The sequence below is a fragment of the Colletotrichum costaricense genome (genome assembly GCF_030867565.1).
Source record: "Colletotrichum costaricense strain IMI 309622 chromosome Unknown Scaffold_25.1, whole genome shotgun sequence".
NCBI classification, from domain to species: Eukaryota; Fungi; Ascomycota; class Sordariomycetes; order Glomerellales; family Glomerellaceae; genus Colletotrichum; species Colletotrichum costaricense.
In genome coordinates, this window is record NW_026848254.1 from 238,723 (window position 1) to 257,294 (window position 18,572).

The following is an 18,572-nucleotide window of genomic DNA, read 5'->3' on the forward strand; positions in this document are numbered from 1 at the left end:
GCTTCATCCGTCTTCTAGTCATTGATCTTTCTAGCGTCTATAGATGCCATGTATCGTGTAATCCTTCTGTGGCCCGTTGACAGTATACTTGATATTCCACTCCTCGAGGTTGACAGCCTTGAAGGTGAAGTCGTACTTTACGTCATAATAATCATCAATGCAAAGGTGCCCAGCCTTTGCCTGCCAGGGGTTCTTCTGGTCATCTTGTGGCGGTCCTTCGAACTCGATCTCGTGGAAGAGGTAATCTGCCCGCTTCGGCTCGTTGACTTTTGCGAACCACACGCTGATTGTGTCTTTCTTTTCGTCGTAGCGCCAGACGTAGCGGCGGGTCGCGCGGAAGACGAGGCCGTTTGAGGCGCGGAATTCGCCGTCTTCGATGTAGAGGTATTCTGTCGCCAGGGCGCCGTCGTCGTTGGCGTCTGGGGTTTCATCCGCGGAGGCGGGTCCGGAGGCGCATTTCAGGCCGTCGGCGGTCTTGTTGCGGAGGAGGAATTGCGCTGTCCCGCTGAAGTGGCCGCTTGGGTGGCTCGGTAATCTGCTCGTGAGATCGCGTTCTAGCTTCCATGTTCCCAGTAAGCTGCGGAAGACGGCGCGGGGCACGAAGCGGGATGTGGTTAGGCCTGCGATTGCTGTGTCGTTTGTTTGTGCTAGAGACTTCTCGGCTTCGGATTTTGCGGATTCGGAGGCGAGTGGGGAGAGGTAGCGGGCTGGGGTGAGTATGTCCATTGGTTTGTTGTTGTGAGGGAGGGCCGGGGTTAGGGGGCTCGCGGGCGGGGAGATGGGGATGGAGAGGGCGAGGGAGAATTGTTGCATTAGGTAGGCGTAGTCGCCCATTGGGAACTGGGAGGCGCGGGGGTCGTCGCGGAGGGAGACGGTGCGCCAGTCTGAGGCGTCGTCTAGGAGGGCTTCGGTGAGGGCTGGCGGGCACGAGGAGGGAGATGACGTCCAGAGGGCGGAGAGGAACCGGGCTTGCATTTCCATTACGCCCCAGTAGGGGGACCGGTAGAAGCCTACGAAGCCGAGGGTCGGGAGGTCTTTGACGTGGGTTCCGTGGAAGGCGAGGGCGAGGGGGAGAGAAGGGTGAGATGAAGAGTGGTTTAGGGTTGTGAGGACGGAGGAGGGGAGGAAGGAGAGGCAGGGGGAGGGGTCGAAGCCCGTTGCGAGGATGACGGCTGCGACGTTCTCGATTTCCGGAGTGGCGGCGGAGGAGGAGGAGGAGGAGGAGGAGGAGGAGGAGGAGGAAGGGTTCGTGATTTTTGCGGTTGTGCCGGTGACGGAGTCGAGTTTGCCGGTTGTGATGTTGATGAGGCCGGCGCGGACGAATTCCATGTAGTTCTCCGAGACGGCGAGGTAGGCCGGGTCCGAGTGGTGTTTGGACGTCACGGCGACGGAGGGGGAGAAGTCGGATTGGTCTTGGCCTAGGGAGGTTGTGTAGATGCCGTGGGTTAGGCGTGCGGCGTCTGGGGTGATGTGGCCTTGGCTGTTCTCGAGGGGGTGTGGGCGGTTGCTGAGGTTGTAGGATGGGAAGTCTAGGGGTAGGAAGGGGGCTGCTTTCGCGCCGGGCTTGAGCTTTGTGTCAGCAAGTCGAGTCTCTCCATGTCTGGAAGATGGGGCATACCTTTGGCGTGGTGTGGAGTGGGAACACCCACGTCGGACGCTGGGTGAGATGCTCGACTGTGAGCTTCTCCGCGTTGGGCACGGGGCTCGGGTCCGGTGCGTTGACGGCGCAGGAAATGTGTGTGGCGATGGTCCCCGCGATCTCGACGCCAGACATCTGCCCTCCCACGACTAGAATCCTGCCGCCGTTCTTGACGCCGTCCGGGAACAGGGTCTGTAGATCCCGGTACTTGCTGCTGTGCACCACGGGGATATCCGTACCGGCACCGCCAGAGACGACGTCTGGCACAATGGGCTTGCCAAAGAAGCCGGAAGACACAAGCAGGTAATCAAACACGCTCGTCTCCCTTCCGCCAGCCTCGCTCTCGACGGTGACGGTCCATGGGCCGTCTTTGGAAGAGAGCTTCGTTTCGACGACACGGTGGCCGAGCTTCAAGGTTGCTGCAGCGGCAGCATCAGTGCCCTTGAGGTAGCGCTCGATGTAGCGTTCCAGGTATCGGCCAACCATCCAGGCGCGCGGGAAGTCCGGGTCCTCAGGGGCCCAGGCGAGGTCGCTGAACTGCACGGTGTGCTTGCTCTGGTTGGCGAGCATGAGAGGGTGGACGAGGCCGTCGACATCGTCGCGGCGCGTGGGCCATAAGCCGCCGATGCGCCGTTGGGCGTCAAAGATTGTCACGTCAAAGGCGCCCTTTGGTGCGTTGTGGAGGAGAGTCTTTGCGGCGACAAGGCCGGAGGGGCCGGCGCCTTGACACTATGATGTTAGCAAAGACTCAGGCGTGGGAGAGAAGGTGGTCCTTACCGACGATGCATACACGTTTGGCCATGGTGATGGGTCTCAACGCAGGGGATGGTGTGGTGTTTGAGAGTGTGTGAGTGAATTGCCCCTCACTGACAGAATCAAACCCCTGTTGGGTGGGTTAGGAAGTCGAACTCGGGATGAATTGGGGGAAGGGTATCGTATATAGCCTCCCTTGAAGACGGGAACATGTGACGGTGAGCACTGCAACCTCTCATCGCCTGAGAGATGAAGTTCTCACGTCAGAAGCCACCGCCGAAAGCGCCATCGTCGCAGTCGGGGATTAGCGGCAATGCCGGCGCTATCCGCGATGACTCAGCTGGGTTGTCTAGTTGGGTGACAGCCGGTTTGACGTTTTGCCGGCTGGCAACTCCCGTCCACTCCACTGGCCTCTGTCATCACCATCTCCCACCCAACCCTCTTTCTCCATGCTCCATCATCGCATCCACTGCAGCTCGCGGTCTAAGCATCGCCTTTTTCGCACGCCAATATGTCATCATGAAATTTCATCGTCTCATTAGTTACACAATGCTGCGACACGTCCGCCATCTATGCAATGCAGTTGATGCACGAAACGTCCGCAGTTGACAAGCAATACCGTGTGGGCATGCATCGTCAGCTCCAGCACCGCCAGAATGCCAGCCATGCTGGAAGCCTTCATGTCTTGTTCTGGGCAGGTTGAGTTCGACCAATGTCAATTGTCGAAAAAGTCCAGGACGCCGAGCCTGGAAGTCCAGCTATCCGCAAGCTCCCGAAGTCTGAAGAGAACCATTCAGTCAATGGACTCTGAGGCAAGCTCCCGCCCCGAAAGCTTGGAACATGAAAGCAGGGACTATTCGAGACGGCTGATGGTCGGAGCGGCCCAACGACGGCCAGTCGGCTTGCGACAGAGAACTATCGACGGCTTTCTGCCATGTCCCGAGCTACGGGCCCTCCTTACCGCCAGCCTGGCCCCGGGCGCGGATTGCCAAGCCAGGGCGTCGGGACCCGTTACGGCCGGTTCGGGACCAGACGCCGCACCGACATGGATATCTCTTCGGCTTCGTGCAGTCAGTGGGCCTACCTACGTTTATTCAGAACTTCGGATGGCACCAAATACCTAGCCTCTGTCCACTCATCTTCGGATGAATATTCAGCACCGACTGATCATCGATCCGCCCAACGACCCATCATGATTACTAGCATTCTCTGCCAGGGACCATGGTGCTGCAGCATGCCAAGCCGGGACAAGACCTACCATCCCGGGGATGTTCAACGGCGCAGATGCGGCCAGCATCTTTGGGCCCATCTGTTGACGAACCCCCAAGTAACGTCGTTCTTCGAACCGGCGATATGCTTGAATCATGCCCGTGGTCGCACGCCAGTCCATTGTAGTCATGGACCTGCCTATTCTGATTATCAAAGACTTATCTGTGGGGCGGCCATCTGCATTACATCTAAGTCGCACAGAAAGACCAGCTCAACCGAGCAGGCTGCATTATTGGCCATCCAACCTCGCCATACGGTGTTTCTTGTGCCACTCGGCGGTGTTCGTGCGACTACTGCACAGATCTTGAGCAACGGCGTCACCCTTGTCCTCACGTGGGTGTATTTCAAATACGTGCACAACGACCCAGCCCGTTCCCCGTCCCACTAAGACTAGCAGGAAGGGCAGAGTGGCTGGCATCATCTTGGGGAACCGTCAACCAGTTGCTATTGTCCGAGCTTACTGCAGATCCAGCGGTACTTCTTTTCCGTTCGAAGTGTCGGCCGTCAAATCAAGCTTGCCCGGCATCAGCCCGCCCCAATGCTAGAGCGCCTAGGACGCAGATCAATGCTTGTTGTGGTCGAGTGACTGAGCTTGCAACCGCGGGGTCACGCCGGAGATAAGCTAGTCTTTGCTTGCCCACGCGGACCGATGACCGTTAGATTCCCCCTCTCTTCTTAGTCTCGACGGGTAGAACCCCCCTCCCCAGACTCTCCCCACGGGCAAATGGAGTCTCAGATGGAGCCCCCGGCTCATACAATGTTGTCAACTAGCTCCACTGGCAAGCTCTCACCTTGTCGGGAAAAGCATTCGATGCGGATGAGATGCGCCCTCTCTCCCATCTACCTGTGACTTCCTCAAGCATGGGGACAGAATATGCTGTGAACCCAACGATTCTAGACTACCTCGCAAGCCACCATGGGTCTCGGGATTCCGGTCCATGGTGAATACCTGTTCGTGGTCATGGACTGGAGTTCGCAAGGCTAAGACACGTCAGAGAAATCAACCGATGCGCGCGTGTCTCCGATGTCTTCCCCTTGGCTTCCCTCGCATCCTTCGAGAAGCAGATACTGCTGCTGAGGTTCATCCCTTTATTATTGACGTCGCCGCCCGCGTTCCTGGTCTTGGTCCTGCAGGATAACCACGCGGTCTAATCGGTACTGGAGACCCTAGCATTGTATTCTGTCAGATTCATCACGCCGCTCGAAAGCGGCGCATCAACATCCCTTGACCGAGTTCTCTGTTCCACGTCAAACGTGGAGCCCCCAATGGCTACTAACGATAAGCCACTTGTTCCGCTGCAGCGGTTTGGCTACCAGTCACAGAGAAGGTTCCATTGCCGAGTGTATCCCGAAGGTCGTCTGCCGGTGATGGGGGAGGGTTGCTCTTACGTTCCCCACCTCCCGCCGTCGCGGGCAGGTCTCCTTAGTTTATATTTGACCAGGTCTCCCGCCGATCTGGTTTGGCTTCCGTCAAGCATCTTGGTTACCACCCCAAACTCATTCGTCCGCCACCCGAGCCAGCATTTACTCAGCCTTCCCCCCAATATCTGACTACGTCTGTTCTCAAAATCTGAGCCTTCTATTGCGAGGCTTTTCTCTTTTTCGTCTCAAACGCGGCCGAAATAAAATTTGGAGATCGGCTCCAGATACACCCCACCACGATGAGCGACACGGAGAAGGCTGCGGCCTCCCATACATCAGACCAAGGCACGCAGGATATTCCGCGTGATCCTGACGCGCACCTCAGTGAAGAAGAGAGGCTTGAAGTCGTATGTCATGCCCTTCGTATCCAATCAAACGCCCAGTAAACTGACCTACACATTGCAGGAGCGAAAGTTGGTCAGGAGGCTCGACTGGATCCTGATTCCATGGGTACGTATCATGCATGCTCATGTCCTGCGGGCATAAGTGCATTTAACTGACGCCGGCGCAGCTATGCATCCTTTACCTCTTAGCTTTCCTTGATAGAACCAATATTGGAAATGCGAAAATCGCCGGTTTGAACAAAGACCTGGGCCTGACGAGTTCCATGTACAACTCGTCGCTCACAATCTTCTTCGTCTCGTATGCGGTGTTCGAGCCCTTGACGAACATTCTGCTCAAGAAATTGCGACCGTCAATCTTCATTCCCATCATCATGTGAGCAAAGGACAGCCTAGTTCCAGTCTTTATCTGGCATGGTGTGCTGACCCAGTACAGGATTCTCTGGGGGGCATCAATGACGGGCATGGGATTCGTACACAACTGGAGTGGGTTGATGGCCGCGCGCTGGTTCTTGGGCCTTACCGAGGCTGGGCTTTTCCCGGGCGTTAACTACTACCTATCATGTTGGTACAAGAGATCAGAATTTGGCATCCGCGCTGTAAGTTCTCAGCTCAACTAGACGTCCCTCCAAGCTTACCTGTCCAGGCCGTCTTCTTCTCAGCTGCAGCCATCTCGGGCTCATTCGGTGGCGCCCTCGCAGCAGGCATCGAGCAAATGGCCGGCGTCGGCGGCCGCCCGGGCTGGGCATGGATCTTTATCCTCGAAGGCCTCCTCACAGTGGTCTTCGGCGTCGCCTCCTTCTGGATGGTCCACGACTTCCCCGACGAGGCTAAGTTCCTCTCCGACGACGATCGGGCCCGCGTCATCCGACGTCTAAAGATGGACCAGCAGGCCTCTGCCAACCACGAGGAGTTCAAGATGACGTTCTTCTGGCAGGCCGTCAAAGACTGGAAGATGTGGCTGGGCATGGTCATCTACATGGGCTGCGACATGCCGCTTTACGCCTTTAGCCTGTTCTTGCCCACCATCGTCAACGAACTTGGGTGGAATACGAGCATCGTACGATCGCAGCTGATGACGGTCCCGCCTTATGCTGCGGCGGCGATTTTCACCATCTTTATCGGATATGTGGCGGACAGGACGAAACAGCGTGGCCTATGCAACATTGGAGTTAGCCTCATCGGCATGGTAGGCTTCTGTATGCTCATCGCTACCGAGAGCGCCCAAGTCAAATATGCAGGCACCTTTCTCGGAGCTCTCGGCATCTACCCATGCATCGCCAACACCATCACCTGGGTCGCTAACAACAATGAGGGCGTCTATAAGCGCGGTGTGGTACTGGGCTTTGTGATTGGATGGGGGAACTTGAATGGTATCGTCAGCTCCAACATTTACTTCCACGGCCCGCGGTTCCCAGAGGGTCATGGCGTTGTGCTGGCGTACATGTCCATCTTCTTGTGTGGCGGCAGTGCGCTCATGACGACTTTGCTCAGGATCGAGAATAAGAAGAGGAGGCAGGGGAAGAGAGACCTCTGGGTTGAGAATAAATCTGAGAAGGAGATTGAGGCGCTCGGCGACAAGAGGCCAGACTTCCAGTACACCTTGTAATGCACAGGACTGAAATTTCAACAAGACCTTGTCTATTCACTTAGACTTGATGTCATGAACAACCTCTCAGGAGAATGGATGATACTTGCACTGGGGGAAATGTCTTGTGGCCAAAGAGATGCACTGATGTAATAGCCGACGTGTCTCTATCGATGCGAAATCTCACACCTCTTAGTCAACTAAGAATTGCCGTCTGCTATGATTGCCACGCAAGCTCTTGTCATTCAAGCCAAAGGCTTCTTGTACCAGATGTAATGGAAACTCATCTCTCTGCGAGGCTACGACCATTTATAAGTCCCAAACTGAGCCGAAGTGTCACAATTCAGATCCCAGATCTGGTCCACCGCCCTGATGGTCTAGCGGTATGATTCTCCCTTAGGGTCTTAGCGACACATCTGGGAGAGGTCCCAGGTTCGAATCCTGGTTAGGGCCCAAACATTTTGCATTTTGCTCGAAACAGCAATTTTTATGATCACCATCTTCTAATCTTTCACCTGGTGACATTTCTGAAGACGCCGGACCCATAATGCAGTCGGGACGGTTGACCGTTGATGACCACCGAACCTGACAACATTTAAGACATTACAGCACATCGCCACAAACCTTCCAATACGGCGGCGTGTCGTGTCCCCTACCACCATAGCTCGACCGTCTCAAAAGTTGGAAAATGCATTCATTGGGTCTGTGACGCCACTACACATCACGGAGGCACTTGGAATGGCTCTTTCCAAGCGCGCGCAAAGTTCTCAATCTGGGTTGTGCCGTAGAGGTCGATTGCGCGGCTACACGACGGACCTTGTTTTGCCTCCAAACGGTGCCTGGGTAGGCAGAAGGGAGGTTGGCGACAAGATACTGAGGAGTCTGTGAATCTGCTCCGTCTGATTTCTCTGGACGACAGATCCGAGATCGAGTCCTGTGCGAGTGTTGCAGCCGTGTTTTCGGGATCCACTGTCCGCCGTACACTATCATCTGTGTCGACCGTTGATTGTATGACGTTTACTTTGCTGGTTTCCGCCGAGTACGGATCTTGAGAGTAGAGTGTATTACACGATCTATCACTTTCCTTACCAGTAGTGGTTACTCTGATGCCGTTCGGGCCGAAGCTCTGGGCAGGAGTTTGCGGCCGAAGGCCCTATGGTTGTCATTCCGTGCCTCCATTGGTAAACTAGCTCTGCGGTCTACCTACCCTAAGTGGACCATACTCCCAATGTCCTATGCTCCAGTGCTTCACAGAAGATGGGCTTCAGAAGAGTTGCGCATGGCTTTTCCCAATTGAAACTAAACGATGAAATTGCCGGTCCCAAAATCGTACCAGCTATTTGCTTTTACCATGAGCTAAGACAGCTTGAGAAGTTGAGTAGTAGACACTTTGAGCGAAGTTACCCTGCCCACGAAGGAGGCTCACCTGCATCGGCGGCCCCACAGAAGGTGACTTACAAACTGTTCAAGGTTGCCAGTGTATTTTTGGGATTCGAACATGCACACAGCCACACTAACTTTTGACGACTGATCCGGAATCTAGAATGTTGCGTGATTCGATTGATTCTACCGTGACTGGTGAATGCTTTTTGTGAAGCTTGGCACTCAACTCCTCTCAGTCGATGTTACGCTCTGCTTACTTGCACAGCTCCACCCCGTGGGATCACTACCCAGAGGTCGGGCTGACAATCACGGAAAAGGTAAAGTTCATCAAGCTGCATTCTTGTCTCACTAACCAGAAACTCAAATGCGCATCATCTCATGTGCTTAGAAATGTCAACGGCGAATGTTGCCTTGGATGTCCAACGGAGTTCGGGTGCTTGGAGGTTGAGATGACTGGAGATACATGGTCTTTTGCGGTTAGCGACCAACTTGAAGCCTTTGGTGAGAAAGTGAAGATCAAGAGAGGACTGTTCAATGTGGATATTATGCGAAAGTGCGGTAATTAGTAATACTGGAAACGATACCGACAACCGTTAATGCACCCTACCGTTCATCCGGTTGTGCTGTTTCCACAACCCGTATCCTTGAATAGGCTTCAACTTAACATGGCCCTGGAGGATTCTGTGGAGTTCGTCTGACTGCTTCCGCGGCGGGTAGCATCCGCCTCAGCTCAATCTCGCAACCTAAAAAAACAGACAGGGATCAACGCGATCTCACCTATCAGCGCTGCAAGACTGTCTAAACATCCCCTGAAGACCGTGCCATTTCTCATCTTCCTTTGGATGCGCCAAGCGGTCCTTTGCAAAGGTCTCTGGTCGTCGGCTGATGGTTCTGAACCTTGTAGTTGGATCGACAGGGCAGAAGTCTGAATAGCCGCTCGTGCTCATAGCGTAGACTTAGGATCTTACCCGTTCCTTAGTTTCCGAACGAACGTTCCAGGCGCTTATGCTCGCTTTCCAGTCCCACGATGGGGGCCAACTTCCCCAGCTCAGTCTGACTGCGTAGCAACATCGTATAGAGCTTGGTTGATGGGGTCCAAGTCAACGTAGCATGCATTCCCAGGCAGCAATGATTCTAGTGAACATCCCCAGCTTTGGGTCATGGCCGGGTCGATATTAGAGATTAATATCTCACATGCAGTATTGATGTGATGAGAAGTTGACGTCCTTACTTTACAGGAGTATAAAGTCTGTCTTGCTCGCAGACATCATTGAGTCCAGAATCAGCTCATCCCAGTCTCACATCCCGATCACTATCAACCGGTTACTCTCAAGACCTCATATCACAATGGTTCGCTTTGTTCCTTTTGCAGCCACAGCGGCTCTCTCATTTGGATCGTGCGCCTTCGCTGCTCCCACGGTGGAAGGTGCCAAACTGCCAGATCCATCAACCTTGATCAAGCCCATCGGCTTCGACCCTACCATTGTCTCCTCGCTAAAGGAGCGCAAGGTCGCAGGAGTTGTCCCCGAGGTCATCACGCTTAGCCTTACCGGCCAGGATGCGAACTTCACGGACTTCCCCCCCTCAAATCCCGGATCTTCTCAACCCTCTAAGCGCGGTATCATCGGGGGTGTCGACAACCGCGTCCTCTGGACCAACAAGGACTACCCTTACCGTGCCATGGGCAGAATCGCACTCTCCAACGGTGCAATCTGCAGTGGTGCGTTGATCGGTTCCCGCCACGTTGTCACCGCGCGCCACTGCATCCCAGAGAATGGCGCAACCGCCCGCTTCCAGCCCGCCTACGACAACGGCGAGGCCCTCGGCGGCTACGACGTGATCCGCGTCTTCCGCCCTGACTACGGTCAGGAAGGCTGGTGCGCCAACGCCTACGACTGGGCCATCTTCGTCCTCGGCGAGAAGGCTGGATCCACCAACGGTTGGCTTGGGTTGAAGACGGTGAACCCTGACACTCAGCTCAACCGCGCCATGTTCTTCCACTACGGATACCCTGGCGACAAGGGCGGACAACAGCCTTACCGTCAAGAGGCTATTACAGCTTCTTCCGCGACTCTGTGTGACAGAGGTTCTCCTGTTGTGACTGATGCCGATGCTCAAGGTGGACAGTCTGGGGGTCCTTTCTGGATCAATGAGAACGGAGATCGGTACCTCTATGGCGTTGTTGTCGGAACCAATGACCAGATCACGGTTGTTGCCGGTGGCCCATCTCTGCTTGAGGGATACGGAATTTTATTGAAGGACTACCCCAACTAAGAGATGAATCATAAATGTTTTATGGCTGGATTTGAGAGTGAAATCTTTACCATTCGAGATATGGAAACTTTCTGGTGCAATGAGTTCATCGTGTAAATAGTTTAAGAGGCAAATATATACGCAAATAGCTAAGAGCATCTCGTTGGCGCATTCAAGGCAACATCTAGGTTTTGAGGAAAATTTGTGCATCGGATTTAATGTGCCGATAGCGTTTGTAGCTACATAAGATAAGGTAAAATACTATATACAGAGTTGAATGACAGTATTTACTGAATCGGCGGTACCACTCTGGTTAGCAGCTACCCAGGATCACATCCGAAAGTTCCCGCAGATTCAAGCTAAGACGACGAGACCGAGACAATTGCAGTCGAAAAAGTAGTAGGCGCCGCTGTTATTTCCGTAGCAGTGACAGAAGTCGTTGTAGCTGCGCAGTTCGGATTTTCTCTTGGCCCGACTTTGAGCGTGACAGTCTGGCACCCATCCAGAGGCTGAGTTCCGTGACGCAAAAGTCCAGTCGTGCTATCGCAAACGTAAAGCGCAGACTTGCCGTTAGATTCGCACCCCAAAACACCATCTGTTACTGTGCATCCGAGGAAAGAAAAGGCGCCAGTCACACGGCTCGACGCGTACACGTAGATTAAGCTGTTGGTGTTGGTATGCACAGAGAGGAACCTCCAAGAGGAGTTGAACCAGGTCTTAACCTGAGTGCCGTTGGTGATGGAGAAGTTCAACGGGGTTTGAGATCCGCTCAGATCAATTGATGCAAAGTCAGCGTAGAGGTATAGGTTGTAAGGACCTTCGCCCGAAGCAAGGGTTGCTTCGATGCTGACTGGTGTCGAAGTTGCGGCGCATGGCTCCGGCAAGCTAACGGAAGAGGTCGTTGGGGCTGGAGTAGCCTCCGCCGTCGTGGGGGTTGCAGTTACCGGAGGCTTCTCCCTAGTGATGCGGAACCAGGGTGAGACTTTGTACTGCCAGTCGTTAAGGTTGTTGGGATCACCGAAGGTACGGAGTGCGCGGCAGAGAATGCGGTACTCGCCAGCTGGAATATCACCCCCATGAGCGAAAACATTCTGTGGAGGGGCATAGACACCGCCACCGTTCCGCGGGTAGTTCCTTAGAGGAAAAGAGGTGATAGAGTCCGAAAGCCCCTGGGGAACTGTGATAAAGGAACCTAAGTATTTGGCCTGCCCAGGGATTGCTGGATAGGCCCAGTCTGTCTCGTTCCAGTCGCGAGCGACATACTAGTGGTGCAGTGTTAGAGCTTCGTACCAATAAGTGAAGTGACCGGTCTTACATCGAAGCTGATTTCTTGAGTTGACCAAAGAACATTGAAGTACGGCTGCGGGACATCGCCACCCTCCTCAAATGTGTAATTGTGGCCCTCCTCCATGAGACCGCCATATCCACTGAGTAGTAGGGGAACGCCTCGTTCCATTTCCCAAATATCACTGGAATACAGAGAGCCCTTGATTCCTGGAGCCTGGTTAGCTGAAACGGATGTGGATTCTGGAATATACCCGACTCACCCATGTACGACACTCGTACTGCTTCTCCCTGAGACCCAGCGACCACGATTGACCCTCCGTAGACTGGAAGAGTGGCAGCATCAGGTGAAGACGGCTCAGCGAAAGTGATAGAGACAGATCCACTTTCACCGGGACCCAAGGTCAGATCGGCGGGGGAAATCTCGACCGTGGCAGTATTCCCATCCCCGGAGACGTATGGAGGTGAAACGGATACCCAGGCAGTTCCAGCACTCTTAGTGAGGGCAGTAATGCCGGCTTCATGTGAGAACTGGTATGTCACAGACTTGTCCCCAGAGTTGGTGATCTGCACACTTTGAGTACCCTGGAAATGCTCTGTGTCGTTGAGGTTGAGTACCGCTGGGCTCACGAGGGTCGAGTAGCCCACAACTTTGAAGGCATCAACCAAGCCTGCTCCCTGATGAATCACGGAGCTAAGAGCATAGAAGTTGTATCAGCGTTTGTCTCCCAAGAAAAAGAGCAGACAAGAAGGAATCACTTACGCGAGGCTGTCAGTGCCGTCGTAATGACGAATGGGCTTGCCGCTGCAAACGATGACATCATGAGCCAACTTGGCACCGCCATCACCGAGGGCAGCGCGTCCACCCCGCGATGAGAAGAACAAGGCAGCAACGCCGGATATCTAATGAATATCAGTCAAACATCCAGCTTGCATCGGTACTCTCGATACAATACTCACGTAAGGAGTAGCCATGCTGGTACCTGAAAGTGTTGCCCAACTGCCTGAGCCTATCGGGAAAGTCGAGAATATCGAGCCGCCTCTAAAGTGTCAATCGCATAATCTCTTGGATCGATTGGGAAACCTACCTGGTGCGGAAATTTGGGGAACCATGCGCGCATCTAGGGTTGGCCCCCAAGATGTGAACTGGTCGATCCTACCTCCTGCGAAGGAAGGACGATCAATCGCAGCAGGTTTGTTGTCGTTGACAAACTCAAAGGTCACGGTGTAGTTCCTTTCATGTTGGCTGACGAGCCAGTCTCCGTCCTCGTAGTTGATCAAGCTGTCTGGTAGTAGTGGTCAGACTCATTCTTGTGCATGACGCGAGAGATATCTAACTTACACCCTTTGGCTTGCCGCTCAGCATCGTATCGAACACGGCCAGGGATCTCCCAATCGGAGCCGTTATAGTTGTAAATCAGAACCCAGTCCACCTTTTCCATTAAGCCACTATCGGTTCTTTGCCATCCACAGTCCGCCCGGCTGGAGTCCTGTGTTAGAAAGATTCAGGGAAACTGGCAGTCATTTGAACTTACGGCAGGACCAAAACATTGGTGTCAGGAATAGTGAAGTCGATACCACACTGGTCAGCGTGGTCCCGAGGATTGGGGGCCCATGAAGCTGGGGCCGTTCCGTTAAGAGACCACTGGACCCCGTTGTCTGCAAGGTAGATCTGAAAACATGTATGAGCTGCGAGCCAATCGGGAAGATACAACCACTGCAGTTGCTAGGGTATCAAATACGAACAAAATGACGAGTTTCGCCACTACTGGAACGCGCGGTTGCCGTCCATGCAACGAGCTCATCATGCTCTACACTCCCAACGGCAGTGCTACCAATGCCATTGCCGCCGCTGCTAGTATACCACGGGCCATCTATTGACGCCAATCAGCCAGAAATGATTTTTCCTGGATTGAGGAGAACTCACTACTTTCACCAGCGTTTCCGGCGGCGATAGAGACAAAAGTGCCGGCAGCTTGGATGGCGGTTGCCACCACCGCAAGAGGGGTGTCAACAAATCCTCTGTTAGAACCAAGCGAGGCGCTGACTATGTCTGCGCCCTCCTCGTGAGCTCGGAGGAAGCCCGCAACAATTACATCCTCGTAGGTGCTACCTCCGCACCCAAATACTTTGTAGGCACGAAGACGAGCCGAGGGTGCAACACCAGGCACAAACTCGTTACTGCTAGCGATGATGCCAGCAACGTGTGTGCCATGGCCATTGCAGTCAATTGGGTCCTCGTCTGGGAGGTAGATGTCTCCAGGTTCGTAGTTGTCGCCAACAAAATCGTAGCCACTCTCAACCTTGAACCCAGAGCCGAACCCGCCACCGAGAGCGGGATGATTGTAATCGATGCCGGAGTCAACAATAGCGACGGTCACCCCTTCGCCAAAATGGCCGTTGGCATGTGCAAGAGCGACGTTAGTGTCATTGTGAGGGCTCCAAGTGGGGAACTCTGTCTGTACAACCGCTTCAGTCGTGATGGGAAGTGAGAAAAGTGCAGCAGACCATATCTTCTCGACTTCCGGCAGAGCTTGAATATCGGCTACAGTTTCAGAGGTATCATTCCCCAAGTCAAAGGAAGCTCCGTGAAACAGCTGCGAGTTGAAGCTCACTGCTGGGGAAGCATCTTTACCGGCATTCTGGAGGGTGGTAAAGAAGCCGGCAGTGTCCTGTAGTTGTGTCAGAGAAATTAATGTCTTTCGTAAAACAAAATCAGGGACTGAGATAGTCATACAAGATCTCCGTCACGCTTTCTGAATTTAGCTGAGCCGGAGGATGAGAACTTGACGATGTATCGGCCGCTTTCGATGGAGATTGGAGAAATGGGCCCAAGAATTGCTTCGGGGTCATCTGGAGACGTCTGACCTAGGACTTCTCCACAGAAGATGAAGGAGGCCAAAGCCAAGAGAGACTTGACTCCCATGATGAAAAGTAACGTCTGACAACGATTACTCAGGACTCAGGGCAGGTCTTGATTGACGAGAGGGACAAGGCAGCATTGAGCCTTAGCCGGTGGGATAGTGCAACATGAATGACCAACGATGCAGGCTCTTGTCACCTTATGTACTACGGAAGCCAACGGCGTAGAAACTCAGGTAGGGGATGTTACCAAAATTCCCAATGCTCCTCGTCCCGCCTGGCGCGGAGTATCTTGTCAACTGGATCAAGTGGAATGCAGGGATTTGGTTGTACTCAGTTGCATTCGAGTGGATCGAGCAAGACGGAAAAGATTAGATTAGATGCTAGCTTCCTGCTCGGTGATAGTCGGTGGTCACCTTGTTTCTACCGAGGTGACATCCGTGGTCGGATCTTGGCATATCTTCGCCAATTGAAGTCTTTGAAACGAATCACGGAACTGGCGTAGTAGAAGACGAGACTTTTCCAGCTCGGGTATCGCGCCGAGCATAATGGTGGTAATGACTTTCTACCCCGGCCATCACGCAGGAGTAAAGACCATCACGGACTGAATGTAGAGGCATTACACTACCACTGTGCGTTCCAATGAGGATTTTGCTCCGGCATCTCATGCAGGTCCCGGCCTGTTTGCTGAAGTCAAGGTGGAAGGTTCGGAACGAAGCCTAATCGGGATCCTTGTCGAAGATCCGAAGTCGGCCGTCTATTATTGACAGGAAATCCGTTACGAGATGGAAGGTTTGCGGGTAAAATCAGGAACAGAGGGCTGATCGTCATTCATCGGAAGTTAACTCTAGCTGGCAGGCCGCTGAACTGACTAAAGTCTTACACAATATTCACCTTAGAAGGTCCCTAGCCAAAAGCCGAGCCTTCAAACATGGTAACGCGCAGAGCCCTACCTTGATTCGTTCTGACATGCCTGTCTTGTCGTATAGAGTTATTCCCGAGCGGTGCCAAGCATGCAATATTGGGCAAAGACCCTGCATGGCGTGGTAGGTGAGGTGATGAGGGGTAATTCCCTCGCCAGGAATTTAGGAACAAAGTAAGGCGGCCAAGACACTTCGTCTGCTTGATTGCAACGGAACCGGGTACAACATGTGTCCGCAAATTTTGATCCCTGGAGCCGAAGGACAATGACTCCAACACACCTTCCTGAAAGAGTGTGCATCTAATTGAACGTCTGGAAACTGGTATTGGATGCTGGTTGCCCTCGAATTACTACTGCGCTACAAGAGCAGCATGTCAGGCTATAAGATTGTGGGGAGGGGCAAGATCAAAACTCGATTATTCGATTCAGTGGTTTGAAATATGATCTATTGAGGAAATTGCAGCAAAATACTTCAAACCAGATGATCGTATAGTCCGCAGAGGCGGTTTGACAATCTACCTCTGAGACGAAAAAGATCGCGTTGAGTTGCATCCCCCTAATAAAGGTGGCCAGTATCATCACCATTCCCGATCTCGTCGCCAATGGAAGCCGCGTCTCCCTAACAACTTCTGGAGAGGAACCAAGAGGAGTACCGACGATGAAAGATGAGGTTATTCCCCTTGCATTAAATGATGATCGAAGATTCGGTGCTGTCTAATTTGCCGCATCCTTTGGAGTTGGACTCATCGTTACAAAAGACAAATCGTTGAAACTCTAGTCAATGGTGGGGCGGAATTGAGGCCAAATGAGCACCCAGTCAGTCATTAAAAACCGGACCTCTCAGGTTGATCCGCATTTCGCCTTTTCCTAAAAGCAGCTCGCCAACTCTCCTTTAGACTAGGAGCTTATTGAACAATTTGTCGAAATCGACAATCCAAACACTCCAAACTTCTGCATGATCTTATTTCATGTTCTCTGCCACATCTCTCAGGCCATCTGTAATTTGGCGATGTCTTCGCCAGCAACAACGCCTTCTCCGAAGGACCCAAACTCTGAGAGGAACTTCAGATTTCTTCAAAGTGGTACACCATGCGAGTGGGCCGAGTCTTATCGTCCAGGAGGGTTTCATCCGGTCCACTTTGGCGACGTCTTCAAAGGCCGTTACGAGATTCTTCGTAAGCTTGGGAACGGTTCCTGTGGCACGGTTTGGCTGGCATTCGATTCGTCGTAAGTCTTCAACTGTATCCATATCTCCAATATTTCTATTTTCACAGCGATGTTGATATCCTATCCAGCCGTGACCGCTACGTTGCTCTGAAGATCGAAGTAGCCAAGCGAAAGGATCCAACTGAAGTAAAGATATATCGCATTCTGGCCAATAAGGTATCAAATGACCAAAGCTCGAGGTTTGTCGTGGGTCTTTTGGACTACTTCTATCACGACGGTCCCAACGGTAATCACCTTTGCCTCGTACTTGAACCTATGGGTTCCGGCCTGTCTTCGGTCCTTAACGCCCCGGTCGAGATATATGATCCCCGAAACCCTCCTGTACGACGCTTTAAGAGTGATAAAACAAAACGCATTTTGCGGCATGTGCTTTCTGGCCTCAACTTCCTTCACAGCATTGGAATTGTGCACGGCGACCTTCAATCAGGCAACATCCTGTTCGCTTTACAAGACTTTCATCTTTTGGATCGTCAAGTGCTCAAGCAAGATGAAAATGACGCCTCAAAGATAGACATGTTGCGGCGTATTGATGGCAAGCTCGACAGGTGGGCGCCGAAATATCTGGCCGTATCGGATCCCCTGTCAGATTTCATGCTTGAGGGGCAATGCCAAGTGACAAAGCTATCAGATCTAGGTGGAGGTAGGCACATCTGAGTCTCTATAATTCTTGAAGTTAACATGGGTCCAGCTTTTTGCATTGATGATCCGCCGCTGTCTGTTCGGACTCCAGTCTCCCTTCGAGCACCAGAAGCGATCCTTAACGAAGCTATCGGGACAGGCATTGACATCTGGAGTTTTGGTTGTATCGTCTACGAGCTTGTCACAGGCGCCGCACTGTTTCAACTTCCTCCTTTCGGCCTTAGCGATAGCGAGAAGAAAGACGAACATTTGATACAGCTGACCGACATCATTGGACCTCTCCCACAGACTCTTGTGGTGAAATGGCCCAATGCAGCAAAATACTATGGTTCTAGCGGAGAAAGACTCGACACGGTCCCAACGGATATCATAGATGGGTTCACTGAAGAAAGCAGTTCTGATTGTCGTTCGATAGATGGTAGCTCTGATGGAGTCGAAGATGTGGATGGGTCGGGACTCGAGTTAGGTGAGCGCGTTCCGCCAAAAGTCCACAAATCTCTCGAAAAGCTAGTAAAGGTCCATAAGGCATCCAATATTAGCGATGAGGAGGAAGAGCAGATCGTGTCATTTCTGAGGGCCATTTTCCGTTACGATCCTTTGCAACGCCCATCCGCAGGGACATTGCTTGATTTCTCTTGGTTGAATACTTGAAGCGAAACACAAGTAAATATGCAACGAATTCATAATAAGTAAATCCATCCTCGATATTCACTACCACAATAGTGCGGCAATTCGCATTTCTTAGAGGTAGAGGCTCGTCGTAATTATGGCTTTATTGAAGATTCGAAATCATTATCATGTTCTTCTAGGGTCAAAGTAGACAGAAAACGGTTCTTGACAGTAAGAATATTCCAATGCCTGGTCTTGCTGGGGGTAATAAGAAGAGTCGGCCTTGCTTTTCTTTCTACTCAGCAGGCTCTCTTCTCAAGACCGTCCATCATGTGGCGATCTGAATGGCTACTGCCTCTTAAAGCGAGATGCAGAGCCACT

The 18,572-nt window shown here is 52.8% G+C and overlaps 6 protein-coding genes across 6 annotated transcripts; 4 read left to right on the top strand and 2 right to left on the bottom strand.

The window, feature by feature from the left end:
* Positions 1-30: 30 nt before the first annotated feature.
* CCOS01_15682 (uncharacterized protein) lies at positions 31-2,441 on the bottom strand (the record flags this gene model as incomplete). Its single annotated transcript, XM_060463820.1, has 3 exons — positions 31-1,563; positions 1,619-2,361; positions 2,417-2,441. 3 exons carry the CDS (start codon positions 2,439-2,441, stop codon positions 31-33), a joined length of 2,301 nt encoding a protein of 766 aa, XP_060305575.1.
* Positions 2,442-3,057: 616 nt separating this feature from the next.
* On the top strand, positions 3,058-3,516 carry CCOS01_15683 (uncharacterized protein; the record flags this gene model as incomplete). The annotated part of the gene is made up of 1 exon (XM_060463821.1): positions 3,058-3,516. The coding sequence occupies one exon, from the start codon at positions 3,058-3,060 to the stop codon at positions 3,514-3,516; it is 459 nt and encodes a 152-aa protein (XP_060305576.1).
* Positions 3,517-5,322: 1,806 nt separating this feature from the next.
* CCOS01_15684 (major facilitator superfamily transporter) lies at positions 5,323-7,033 on the top strand (the record flags this gene model as incomplete). The annotated part of the gene is made up of 5 exons (XM_060463822.1): positions 5,323-5,430; positions 5,489-5,533; positions 5,595-5,800; positions 5,861-6,023; positions 6,071-7,033. 5 exons carry the CDS (start codon positions 5,323-5,325, stop codon positions 7,031-7,033), a joined length of 1,485 nt encoding a protein of 494 aa, XP_060305577.1.
* Positions 7,034-9,742: 2,709 nt separating this feature from the next.
* Positions 9,743-10,669, top strand: CCOS01_15685 (uncharacterized protein; the record flags this gene model as incomplete). The annotated part of the gene is made up of 1 exon (XM_060463823.1): positions 9,743-10,669. One exon carries the CDS (start codon positions 9,743-9,745, stop codon positions 10,667-10,669), a length of 927 nt encoding a protein of 308 aa, XP_060305578.1.
* Positions 10,670-11,007: 338 nt separating this feature from the next.
* CCOS01_15686 (subtilase) lies at positions 11,008-14,858 on the bottom strand (the record flags this gene model as incomplete). The annotated part of the gene is made up of 11 exons (XM_060463824.1): positions 11,008-11,910; positions 11,964-12,142; positions 12,196-12,626; positions 12,696-12,835; positions 12,893-12,972; positions 13,021-13,218; positions 13,275-13,414; positions 13,468-13,604; positions 13,679-13,806; positions 13,860-14,604; positions 14,670-14,858. 11 exons carry the CDS (start codon positions 14,856-14,858, stop codon positions 11,008-11,010), a joined length of 3,270 nt encoding a protein of 1,089 aa, XP_060305579.1.
* Positions 14,859-16,725: 1,867 nt separating this feature from the next.
* CCOS01_15687 (serine/threonine-protein kinase SRPK3) lies at positions 16,726-18,233 on the top strand (the record flags this gene model as incomplete). Its single annotated transcript, XM_060463825.1, has 3 exons — positions 16,726-16,943; positions 17,012-17,583; positions 17,632-18,233. The coding sequence occupies 3 exons, from the start codon at positions 16,726-16,728 to the stop codon at positions 18,231-18,233; spliced, it is 1,392 nt and encodes a 463-aa protein (XP_060305580.1).
* Between the last annotated feature and the right edge of the window lie 339 nt (positions 18,234-18,572).